This window comes from Nyctereutes procyonoides, unplaced genomic scaffold (assembly GCF_905146905.1).
Source record: "Nyctereutes procyonoides isolate TBG_1078 unplaced genomic scaffold, NYPRO_anot_genome, whole genome shotgun sequence".
NCBI classification, from domain to species: Eukaryota; Metazoa; Chordata; class Mammalia; order Carnivora; family Canidae; genus Nyctereutes; species Nyctereutes procyonoides.
The window spans coordinates 6,918,151-6,931,804 of NW_026575126.1; the positions used below are offsets into that span (position 1 = coordinate 6,918,151).

The window sequence follows — 13,654 nt, forward strand, 5'->3', positions numbered from 1 at the left end:
CATACATGGTATAAGTAAATGTTGATTGAGTCAATGAACATGAAGCCAGAATTTTTATAATAGTTCTTTAGGAATTTATTTTATACTCATAGACACAGAGTCAGAGGGTATAATTTGGGACATCTTTTTATTAGCAGTTTATAGAATTGTTCTTGGTGGCTTCATGTTACTTTAGGCAAAATATTTTAAAATTGACATAGTCATGGTTCTAACTTACGTAAAATATATATAACTGAAGTATTCATTTTCAAAATAATACTCAGATTTCAAGAAAATATGTTGTTATATTTAAAATTATATTATTCCAAGAAAATATATCATTAACTGTGACTCAGATTGTGAATTAAAATGATTGCTTGCTTTATTGCCTATAATGTTCTTTTTTAGGTTTGGAATCATACTTGAAAAGATTAAAACAGTAATTAATGATGACACAAGATACATGAAAGGATGCCTAAACATGAGGACTCAGAAGTGCTATGCAGTGAGATCCAACATCAATGAATTTCTTGACATAGCTAGAAGAACATATACAGAGATTGTAGATGACATAGCAGGTGATTTAATTACTTCAGCCTATTTTTCTGTTTTTTTTTTTTAATTTTAGAAATCAAACCTTTTTAGAACATATTGTGCTTTTCTGCTGGTGATAACTAGCCATGCTTGTTTTAATTAAATTTTTATTATCAAAACAGATAAGGTAACACTTACTGTCATTTAAAATATATTAAAATATTATTTTAAAAATAAGTATCTCCATCATAATATGTCTGTTCTTTTCTCCAAACTTAAATATAGAGCTTCTTCAAACCTATAGCTACCTGAAGACCAGGAGATATTTGTTTACCTTCATATAACATTGTGTATAAATTAGTTGAAAAATGCAGACTATCATCATTAAGTGGTTTCAGAGAAAGAGGTGTGTAGCATTTGAGCAAGTACAGTAATTCATTTAACAAATTTATGGAGTTTCTTGTAAATTTAGACAATGTTTCAGGTACTAGGGAATATATAGTGAACAAGACAAAATGCCTGTCTTCCTGGAGCTTATGTTATGGTAGGGAAGATAAGAAAGAAACACACATGCATGTGCACGTATGTTTGTGAGTTTATATGTATAGATAGGTGCATATATCAGTCACATAATTGATGAAATATCACACGGGCATAAGATATATGATGAAAAATGTAACATGTTAGAGAGGTCAGAGAGTGATTGGGTGTGGAAGCATAGAGGATGGAAATGTTTCTAGAAGATTGGATAGCCAAGAAAGGAATTTTACCTATTGGCAGTGGTACAAACTGAATCACAAAGGCTAAGGAAACCTCAAGGCATAGGAAGGAAACTGGTTAGAAGGATGGAATAGGGCATCATTCCCTATTATAAGAAGTAAGATCAGAAATGAGACTAGTGACCAGAATTTAGTCTTTGGAGGCTGGGAGTTTGGTTTTTTTCCCTAAGTGAATGAAGAAGCACAGAGATATTTTTGCTCTATGGAGTGAAATTGATCAAGGTAGGTTGAATGAATCTGAGTGGAGCAATGAAGACAGGGAAACCATTTTAAACTATTAGAAGTTAACAAAGCATTTCAGTGATAGCCCTGTACATGAGAAGAGAGAAACACAGAGGTTGAAAGAAGAAATGGTGAGCTAATAATTGAATAGTTATGGCCACGGTAAAGGGAAATTGGTGCTAATTGAAATTTCTAGCCTGAGAGTGGTGTATTGCTGAAAGAAGCAGGAAAATTGTTGGAGGAACTATTTTGAGGAATAAAGATGTTAATTTGAACAAGTAATGTTCAAAGCATTTATGGTCATCAAGTTAAAAATAGAAATTTAGAACTCTGATAAGTTTGGAGTTGATAGGAAGATTTAGATTTTTTAAGTATTTGTTGAATCACCATTTTCTTTTTGGAATTTTTTGTTTTGCAAAGTATGTTATGTAGAGAGAATTTCTTATTGTGAACTAAATGATTATAATAATTCATATGATTTTCTTTTCAAAAAACTTGAATGAATAACAAATGAAAAAAATCTAATATTCTAATACAGAGAGTATAAAATAGTCTTAGTTTAGCTTTTTATTTTAATTTTTATAGTTTTTTTTACTTTCAAACTACCTGTCAAAATGACTGACTTTGTACTACCAATCTTTTTCTTACAAGAATACTTGACCACTATATAGGTTAGACATTAAAATTCTTTACAGTTTGGGGCACCTGGGTGGCTCAGTCGGTTAAGTGTCTGCCTTCAGCTCAGGTCATGATCTCAGAGTCCTGGGATCATGTCCCATGTTAGGCTCCCTGCTCGGTGGGGAGTCTGCTTATCCCTCTACTCCTGCTTGAGCTATCTCTTTTTCATGCTCACTCTCTCAAATGAATGAATAAAATCTTCAAAAAAAGAATAAAAAAATAAAAGTCTTTACAGTTTAAAATACTAACAAGACCTTCCTGTTTATATATAAAGTAAAAAAAAAGTGATTTTTTTAAAAAATAGTAATTTTCTCATTAAAATTCTTTTTGTTTTTCTTGTTTCTGGTCACTAGGAATGATATCACAGCTTGCAGAAAAATATAATCTTCCTTTGAGGACAAGTTTTAGCTCTGCTCGAGGATTTTTCATCCAGATGACTATAGATTGTACAGCCCTACCAAATAATCAACTTCCTTCAGAATTTATTAAGGTTCATTTTGAAATTTTGGTTTGGAAATTATTATTTCTGATTTTGCAGAATTACATTTTGCATATTTCAGACATTCCTTGAGTTTTACATCCAGATTTCAGAATGTTCTGTGTATTGCTTCTCCTACTCCTGTCAAACCACCTAACAGTTACACTAATCTAAGGGTGAGGTAGAACTTTTTTTTTTTTTTTTTTTTTTTTTTGAGAAACATCAAACATTGCATTCCACAGTTCTGGAACCTTGGTATGTCTAAAAAAAGGGAAATTAAAAAAAAAAGATCAAAAGATATTTTTGATAAAAGGAATTTGGAAAATACTGTACCATCTCCTGTTGTAGGCAGTTCTCAATGCACACTTGCCTACTAAAGGTTTAAAAGTCATGAAATAAATCTAACATTTTAAAATCCAATATTGCTAAACCCTTGGACCAGGGAAATATTTTTCCCGAAATACATATTAACAAAACGTCTCCATGATATACTAGTTTGGGAAAGTCTAACCTACTCTGATTTTGCTTTCTCTGCTCTCAGGGAGTACTTTTCGACAAAACAAACCATTTAACTTTTGAGTTTTTAAATACACACTGTATTACCAGGTAATGGGGGATGGATGAAGTAAAGAATGGGTTGAGACATAGTAATAGGATTAGAAATTGAGTGAGGTTCAGATATGGGGCAAGGGCTAAGATAGGTCAGAGGTGGAGTGAAAATTACTGATACCTGTCATGCATAGTACTTGGTAATAAGATGTATTGTCTGACATTTCTGCAGAGCTATTTTAAGACCTATTCAAATAGTTGTGGAATACAGTAGGTTAAGTGCTTTAACTTTAGGCGTGATCTTTTCTTTTTTGCAGACATTATTAGAGATTTTATTTGTGATCATTTATCTCAAAAATTAATTAACCTAAATACTTATAATGTTTAAAATCTTTACATTTTATTTTATAGGAATGTACATACATCTTGACATTTGTTTGCTAATTTCCCAGCAGATATCCAAAGTGAAAAGTTCTTACACCTTTACATCAGCAGACTTAATTAAAATGAATGAAAGATGTCAAGAATCTTTGAGAGAAATCTATCACATGACTTATATGTAAGCACATTTGAAGTTTTTGAATATTACAGTGGTTCAGTTTGAGGCACTGAAATAAATTTCATTAATTGGCTTTTTGTCTGACTGCAGAAAATTGTAAAATTATGAATGTTAGCAAAGAAAGAACATTTCCTGGAAGAGCAATTAAAACTTTAAAAATCTCGCTGTGATTGTTATCGCTCAGCCTCACAGAAGATTCAGGGCAAATCTAATTGCAAAAACAAAACAAAAACACATAATTTACGTGATAGTTCTGTAGTATGCATTCCACCATGATGTTGAATTTGGCACATCATGGGTTTATCTTGGGCTTCATTCAGTTTATTCTTTTCTTATGATACGTAAGCACTCAACTTCTCATGGCATATGTATGTAGGTGAGTGTGTGTGTGTGTGTGTTGTGTGTGTGTGTGTGTATCCATTGCCAGTCTTTTGCTGTTCATGAAACAGTAGCCGTACATCGGGAAATATGAAATATTTCATATTTCATACATGGGCAGGGGCAAAAAAAATCATTCATAATTGATGAGCTGAGATTATAAAGATAAATTTTGAACTTTCAAAACAATTTCAGGGCATGAACCACAGAGATTAGGAGATATAGTAGGTTTGGGGAACGTATTTCTCCTAGTAAGGGAAAGACCAAGACCTGAGTTGAGATCAAGAGTCTTAGATACTTAACCAGCTGAGCCACCCAAGCACCCTTTAAGATTTTATTTTTAAGTAATCTCTACACCCAGTATGGAGCTTGTACTCAGAACTCTGAGACCAAGAGTCACATGTTCTATCAACTGAGCCAGCATGGGCTGCAAGGAAAACCTTTTATATTATGTCACAGTATAATAACTGCCACATAAAAGCCTAATTAATTCTGTTGTTAGGATGCATGTGTGTGTGAGAGAGAAACGAAATAGTAACTTTTGTGTTGAATTTAACATTTGCAAAAAACGCAAAATTATTAGCATTTGGAAGCTGTTTGAAGTATAGGGAGATCTTGTTTGACTTATAAAAATAATTTTATTAATGAAAATTAATTTCTTTTAGTATTTAATAACAGCAGTCACTTCAAAAATGTAGTGTTAAAATACCAGAAGGTGCATTCTGGCTACAAGTGCTGTGAACTCAAGGAACTTCAATTTCCTCATCTCTAAAATGAGGCAGAAGAGCAATAGACTTTATCTGTAGTGTGCAACGGAACTGTGAATGCTACTTTGCCTTAGGCAATGAATTTGATATTACGTTCCAATTACATTGTATGTCAGTCTTTAAAGCATTACCTGACTTCCAAACATATGCTTTCAGGATTGTGTGCAAACTGCTTAGTGAGATTTATGAACATATTCATTGCTTATATAAACTATCTGACACTGTGTCAATGCTGGATATGCTACTGTCATTTGCTCATGCCTGCACTCTTTCTGACTATGGTAAGTTACTTTCTTTGGAATAAATATGTTGCATACTGAAATTTATATTCTATTCAAGCAATTTTACATAACAATTCTGAATGTTTTACTTTCTTGGTCTTAGACCAAGATGTAGAATAGAAAAAGTAAAATTACCCTTAAAATTTATTATAAAAGTCAGAAAATTGTTTGCTGAGAAATTAACAAATGAGAAAGAAAATACTGCAAGAAACTTTAAAAGTTCCCCAGATAGGAAAGAATGAAAAACTGCCTTCTTGGTGGAAATGACAATGATCCAAATAGATAAAGTTCAAATCTGAAGACTCATTGGAAGCACTGTAACTAATAGATGAGAGAAATAAATCTCCAAAATGAACATTTTTCTAATGTTCTGAGATGTGAGTATCTCAAGGTAAGGGATTATATCATATAGTTTTGTATCCCAAGTCTTTTGTAACCCTTGAATACAAATATTAAGTAATATTCTAATGTTAAATGAATATTTCAAGTTAACCCCTTGAAATTTCTTATCCAACTTATCAGTAATAACCATACTCCTATATGCAAATTTATGAAATTAGTATGTGATAATTAAGGTTGAATAATTGTGGACTCAATGTCATTAATAACATTGAAATTTCTAGTTAAAATCTCCAGTAGCATTTCTCAAATACAGTGTCAATGGGAAATAATGATCTTACAAAGATTTTTAAAAATATTTTTATATTTCTTATGGAAATGTTAACTTTTTCAATTGGTATCTTATAAGCCAAAAGTTTCTAGTCTTTTAGGTCTCCTTCGGGGTTAAAACCTTGCCTTAAGGATCATCTATTTTAATAGTTTTCTTGACTGTTAAGGTATTTGATGTTGCTTCATCTTAATTTGTGAGGGATTATCCTGAAACTTCAAACCTATAAATAATGACTTTGGGTGTTTAAAAATACTTTTAAAGTAATTGAAAATTTTTTTCTAACGAACCTCTCTTTTATAATGAATGCTTTTGAGTTACCTGTGTTTCCTCTAAAGGCATGTAGGATTTTAGTGTTTACTTGTCCCTAGCCATCTTCCTCCCTTTACCTTGGAAGGAATTCATAGAGACCTGATCATTATTTGTTTTTTAAATTAACAAACTATTTTGCGTCTGTTTTATCTGTCATCTGGGTATCCCTTTTAACAAAATTTCTGTAAGGGTCTGGACATATTTGGTTTTACTCAATATCCATACCTCACTTGAAAAGCTAATTATGCCAAATTTGAAATAATACTTAAGGTGGGATTGAGTAAATGTCCTATTTTGTAGTTTTGGAAATTAAGCATTATTTTCAAAATATTATCAGGGCACCTGAATAGCTCAAGTTGTTAAGCATCCAACTTTTGATTTTGGCTCAGGTCATGATCTCAGGATTATGAGATTGAGCCCTGTGTTGGGCTCAGCACTCAGTGGGGAGTCTACTTGATATTCTCTCTCCTCCTCTCCTCCTTCCCCCCATCTTGCACTCTCTCTTCTAAAAAAAAAAAAGTATTATCAATGGTTAGTTGACACTTTTTAATCTATACAAAGCTGAAAATGTTGCTGTTTTGGAGCCCAGGACAATGACAAAGAACTAAATCCATAGTGTTCCCTGGAAGTGAATAAAAGTTGTGATGGTGGGATGCCTGGGTGGCTCAGTGGTTGAGTGGCTGCCTTCCGCCCAGGGCGTGATCCTGGAGTCCCGGGATCGAGTCCCATGTCAGGCTCCTTGCGTGGAGCCTGCTTCTCCCTCTGCCTGTGTTTCTGCCTCTCTCTCTCTCTCTCTGTCTCCCATGAATAAATAAATAATTAAAAAAAAAAGTTGTGATGGTGATTAGAATGCATTAGTTACAGGGACTCCTTGGTGGCTTAGTGGTTGAGCATCTGTCTTTGGCTCAGGTCATGATCCCGGAGTCCTGGGATTGAGTCCTGCATCAGGCTTCTCACGGGGAGCCTGCTACTCCCTTGATTTATGTCTCTGTATCTCTCATGAATATATAAAATCTTTAAGAAAAAAATAGAATGCATTAGTTATAATCTAGAGGGATTTAGGATAAAATAATGTTATTGTCCCAAATTGACCCTAATAAAATCCCACATATATACCACACAGACTGTTAAATATATTAATCTTACAAAACCTTTTTTCTTTTTTTAGTTCGGCCAGAATTTACTGATACTTTAGCAATCAAGCAGGGATGGCATCCCATTCTTGAAAAAATATCTGTTGAAAAACCTATTGCCAACAATACCTATATAACAGAAGGAAGTAATTTTTTGATCATAACTGGACCTAATATGAGTGGGAAGTCCACATATTTAAAACAGATTGCTCTTTGTCAGATTATGGCCCAGATTGGTAAGTTATGGCTTTACTTTATACTTAGCAGTTCTTCTCCCCACTTGAAATGTGTTATGCCTAATATTTTAGATTCCGGTGCCTAAGTAATGCCAAAACAGTTTGGAGTAGGTTTTCTTACCTAAAAGTATAATAGGGTCTGTTCTGTAGACCATAACTTTTAATGTTTGGTATTGATTAAGCAACATCCAATTTGGATTGCATTGTACTAAAATTTTTGTAAGATGTAACAGAAACAAAAACTACCTTACTATAACTATTACTGTTGTATCAATTATTACTAAACTGAATCATATCATTATTTCTGATTCAAAACCAAACTTTCTTATGAGAAGTGAAGTAAGTAGGCTGCTTTTAATAACCCATGTTATTAATTCCCCAAATTTTAACATTGGGGAAAGAAACATCTTTTACTTAATTGAAGGGCTACCAGTAACTCGGGCACAGCACTTGATACAGTAACACATTATATGTGCATACTCACACATATAAAGCTGTCATTGGCTCAACATTGTCATTTATTTCTTGGTATAGAGGCACAGTTTAGCTCTGAAAACTGGGGTACCTTGAGAACTCTATGAATCGGAAATGAGGTGATTTGCCCTAAAACTGTGATTCTTAACCAGGGATGAGTTTGGTCCCTCCCCCACTCCACTCTTGCCCCCCAAATTTGGCAAAGTCTGAGACATTTTTGGTTGTCACAACTAAGGGGGGAATGTAGAGTCCGGAAGTGTTGCTGAACATCCTAAAATGCACAAGACATTCCTCCCTCCCCCCAACACACGTAAGAAAGATTATCCATCCCAAGATGTTAGTAGTGCGGTGGTTGAGAAAACCTGGCCTAATGTAACAAATTGTAAGGGGAATACAGCAATAATAATATTGGTGATACAGGGCAGCCCCGGCGGCTTAGCGGTTTAGCGCCGCCTTCAGCCTAGGGCCTGATCCTGGAGATGTGGGATTGAGTCCCATGTCAGGCTCCCTGCATGGAGCCTGCTTCTCCCTCTGCCTGTGTCTCTGCCTCTCTCTCTCTCTCTCTCTCTAACAAATAAATAAAATATTAAAAAAATAATATTGGTGATACAGTGCAGATTTACCCTTACTACTGGGAAAGAAAATCAGAGGTGAATTGGTGAAGAGTAAATATTTTATTGGGTATATAGTTGCATTGGAATGAAAAGGACCAAAAGAAAAAAAGGACATCTTAGTTAATTTCCTTGCTTTTCTAAATAATACTATCTAATTCATATGTGATGGTAATCTTATTTCTATTAGAATAGTTAAGAGGAGCCCTGCCTCTTAAAAAAAAGGGGGGGGGCTATGCAATTGTTGAACATCTCTAATTGTTAGAGCATTCATTACACTGATTTGAAATCTGACTTCCTATAATTTTTACTCATTAGTCCTAATTCTTATCTTCTCTGCATCACAGAATAACTTAATGTCTTTTAATAATAGCCCCTGAATTATTAGAAGAAAATTATTCTAATTCTCTTGTCACTCATTTTAAATCTCTAAAATACCTAAAAGTATATACAGTATCTCATATAATCTGACCTTAAATAAACAGAATTTGAAAGGCATGGAAATTAAGAATATAGGCTTTGAAACTAGACCTAGCTTGTCTAGTTACTAGCTCTGTGATCTTAGGCAAGTTACCTAGCTTCCTTAGTTTTCCTGTAAATGAAAATTGTAATAGTACCTAATTCTAAGAATTACTGTAAAGATTAAGTAAGATAATGTATATAAAATACTGTGGCCGTAGGGAAGGGTATGAGAAAGAAGGATCGTTTCTAGGCAGAGGTAAGAATGTGTTCTAAAGCACAGAAGTCTTTATTTCTTTGTAGAGCGAACAGTGGCTGTGAGGAGTGATAGGATATAAAGCCAGAGACATGCGCAGGAGCCAGATCATGAAGGGTCATAGGTACTTCACTGAAGAGATGAAACTTTATCCAGAAATCTGTAGGGATCTTGAAATTTCAATAAGAGAATGGCGTGATTGGATTTGCCTTTCACACAGATTCTTCTGGCGATGTATTGTTAGAGAAGGAGCCGACCAGAATATCAGTGGGGGGGCTTCTATAATAATTTATATTTAAAAATGTTAAGAGCCTTTTTGGTGGAGGTAAATATAAATGAACTAAGGAGAAGGTACAAACATATACTATATATGCTATATCCTCTCCTTGGTACTTTAACGTTTATTTTCCCATTTAATCTTTCTGGAAATCCTGTGAGAAAGCTGTATTTGAGAGATCTTTTGGAGGTGCCATCATCAATAATTACTATTGTTATTATTGTTACTTTTATTAGTATTATCGTGGCTTTTGCTTTCTTTTCTTGCTATTCCTTTTTTCCTTAGAGACTGATCCTGTTCTTCATCCTTATCTTGGTTTTAAATCCTGGAATAATCAGGGTTTTGCTTCTTCACTCCCATTATTTCACCATTTTGTTGTATATGTTTGATATTTTTATCCTCTTAGGATTTTAGAATGCCTCTTATGTCCCAATCTGTATAGAGTTAAGTGCATTAATCAGGTTGATTTGCTTTCAAAAGGTGAATATTGGGCAGCCCCGGTAGCCCAGCGGTTTAGTGCCTGCCTTTGGCCCAGGGGTGATCCTGGGGACCTGGGATCGAGTCGCACGTCGGGCTCCCTGCGTGGAGCCTGCTTGTTCCTCTCTCTGCCTGTGTCCCTGCCTCCCTCTGTATCTGTGTGTCTCATGAATAAATAAATAAAATCTTAAAAAAAAAGGTGAATATTTTTGATTGGTTAACATGATAACTTCTCAGGTAGAAAAAGTTTCATGGATGAAGACTCACCTTTTTTTAAAAAAAATATGTTTTGTTTTCGTTCTGATTCTGGATATTTCTATACATGTCTAATAACAGATATTTCCTAATACATCATTCTGTAACAGTTTTATCAACTTGAGATTCATAAACATTTCCTTCAAATTTTCCTATTTTGAATATAGCTTTGTCTAATAGTAAAGGCAAGTATTTCCATTTATATGTGAGAAAGATGAGACTGAGAGAGTCTACTTGCTGCCCAAGGATGTACGATAAATGACAGAGCCTGGGCCATGTTGTCTAACTATATCCAGTGATCTTTCTACTATGTAATCCGTAGCTAGGCTAATAAATAATGTGAGTTAGTGAAAAGTACAAAATATTAGTACTTATATTTTATAAAAGCATTTCAATTTACATTGACCTTATATTTTACAGGATCATATGTTCCAGCAGAATATTCTTCCTTTAGAATTGCTGAACAGATTTTTACAAGAATCAGTACCGATGATGATATTGAAACAAATTCATCAACATTCATGAAGGAAATGAAAGAGGTACCCAAACCAAACTTTCCTCATGTTAAACATATGTTAAATTCTTCCACTAATAGTCAATTATTATGTAAGAAAGTATCCTTATACTAAAACATGGAGCTGTGCTTATATTCCTCTGCAAGAGCCAGAGGGCAGTCAAAGACAGCTTCTAATTTCTGTCTTATGTGGAAATGGAAGGGAAGATTTCTTCGAAAAATATGGTTTTAAAGAAAAAGCTAGTGCTGTTGAACAAAAAACCATGCTTTCATGTTCTTGTATGGAATATAGAAAAGTCTTTCAGAAAACAATGACCTGTTCGGGACCATCTTGCATCGTATCTTATTGTTCCTTTTAGGTTTGATTTTAAAATGAAAGATTACTGTGTTAGAATGCTTTTAAAAATCATCCTCTTGTGCACTCCTTTAGAATTTTCACTTTCCATAACTGTTTTTCTGATCTGAGCAAAGATCAAATAGACTTGAAGGGCTAAAGGTATTCATTATAGCTGTTGGGCTATCTTCAGTAGGTGGGAATTAATGGATCACTGTAGAGCTGGATAACTTTTTGTAGCTAGGGAAAGAATAGTTATTATTTGTGCCACTGTATATGACTCTTACTTAATTATTTAGTTTGTATTATCTGTGGGACAATATAGCAAAATACTAGATCCTCAAGGTGTATTTTTAAATGGTCATAGCTATCAAAAAGCTTAGTCCTATAGAAAGGTAAAATGGCTGTGAAATACTATTGTGTCAGTACGTAATGTGGGTTTAATTATATTTTTTGAGAGAGAGGTTAATACTCTTCAGTGGAGAAGGAGCATTTCTGTCAATTCTTGGTTTTTGTTGAGCATGGATTTAAATTTATTTGTTTAAATAGCAATCTCAATAGCAACTTGAGAAATAGTTTTGAGTATTTTATGAAGAAAATAACCATTTTTGTGCTTTACTTAAACATTTAATACATACTTAGTTTTATTTCACTGTATCTAAAATATGCATATTTTAGATAATGGTCATTTACTCTGTGTTGTCTCATATGTGTGTGTCTGTTTATGGACATATCAGCTATTCTGTTGAAATTATTAGTCATGAGATTTTTTAGAAGAAAAGCAATGCGTTAGTTTCTACTCAGCAGGATATCTTTATAAAAAATGTTTTGGATGAACCAATAAAGAGTATGAATAGATTTTTCCTCATTTCTAAAAATGGTAGTGACAGCTGTTTAGTTACAATGAATAATATTAAAATTATATTTTTCAGATAGCATATATTCTACATAATGCTAATAACAAATCACTCATATTAATTGATGAACTTGGCAGAGGTACCAGTACAGAAGAAGGTATTGGCATTTGTTATGCTGTTTGTGAATATCTGCTGAGCTTAAAGGTATTCTTCTCTTTTAAGTGTATTAATTTTGAGTCCTTTTTTAAAAAGTATTTATTTATTTGAGAGTGAGAGAGCTCACACATGTGTGAGCAGGGGGAGGGGCAAAGGAAGAGACAGATAACCTGCTGAGTGCAGACATGATTTAGGGCTGGATCTCACAACTGTGAGTCAGTGACCTGAGTGGAAACCAAGAGTCTGATGCTCAACTAACTGAGCCACCCAGGCACCCCTTGATGTATCCTTTATATATTTATCATGATTGGATTTTACAGGCGCCTACAAATAGCTCTTTAAGCAATTTTAGGTAACAAAAGCATACCATAGCATTTATATTTTTGTTACTTCATTTCTTTTTTTTTTAAGATTTTATTTATTCATGAGAGACAGAGAGAGAGAGAGAGAGAGAGAGAGAGAGAGGCAGAGACACAGGCTGAAGGAGAAGCAGGCTCCATACAGGGAGCCTGATGTGGGACTCCATCCCGGGTCTCCAGGATCAGGCCCTGGGCTGAAGGCGGCGCTAAACTGCTGAGCCACCCGGGCTGCCCTATTACTTCATTTCTGATGGAAGCAGGAACAGCTAGTATGATAGTCATGATGTAGACAAAGGAGGAAATCAAGAAACAATTTCAAAACCAATCATTTAGCTTTAATATAATCAAATTAAAGAGCAAAACATGAAAACATTTCAATAATTGTCTCCATGGATAATAACATTGACTGTGATGTCACAACATGAAGTGAAACACTAGGCATCTGAGGTCACTTTATAGAAAATTTATTTTACTTATCCAACTAAGATTTCATTTCTTTAAGGAAAACAAATCTTTCACAAATCAAGTAAAACAGACTATGATTTTTGCTCTATTTTATTAAGCTAAATATCTTTTTAGAAGATCACTCAAAATATATACAGGTATGAAAAAACTTAAAAATATTTTTTCCATATTTGAAGTACCTTGAAATATCCCTCAGATGATGATCTTCACATTAAATGACAGTCCATAATGATTTATTATAGAGAATGAGAAAAATCTTACTTATACTTGAAAGATACATGATAAATCAAAAGTAATGTTGAGATAACATTAGTCTTTGTAAAATACTGAATCTATGTCAGTCGATCAGAATTTCTCATAGAAATAAGATACATGTATTACTTGTTAGGGTTAAGAGCTAATTAGTATATGCAGTGGTTAATTTTGTATGTCAACCTGACTGGACTACAGAGTACTGGACATTTTGTCATGCAGTATTTTGAGTTTATCTGTAAGGGTTTCTGAATGAGATTTGTATTTGAACTGGTAGACAGAGTAAAGCAGATTGCTTGGTAAGTATCCATTTTTATTTCCTCTGTTCCATTATAGCTCCAACATAAGGAGGGTTA

At 33.8% G+C, this 13,654-nt stretch overlaps 1 protein-coding gene across 1 annotated transcript in view; it reads left to right on the plus strand.

The window, feature by feature from the left end:
• MSH4 (mutS homolog 4) overlaps window positions 1-13,654 on the plus strand; it is a 77,530-nt gene that overhangs the window by 47,909 nt on the left and 15,967 nt on the right. The window contains 7 exon segments of the mRNA XM_055341005.1: window positions 388-557; window positions 2,546-2,682; window positions 3,675-3,778; window positions 5,080-5,204; window positions 7,352-7,552; window positions 10,782-10,900; window positions 12,142-12,270. Coding sequence (XP_055196980.1) covers window positions 388-557; window positions 2,546-2,682; window positions 3,675-3,778; window positions 5,080-5,204; window positions 7,352-7,552; window positions 10,782-10,900; window positions 12,142-12,270 — 985 coding nt within the window.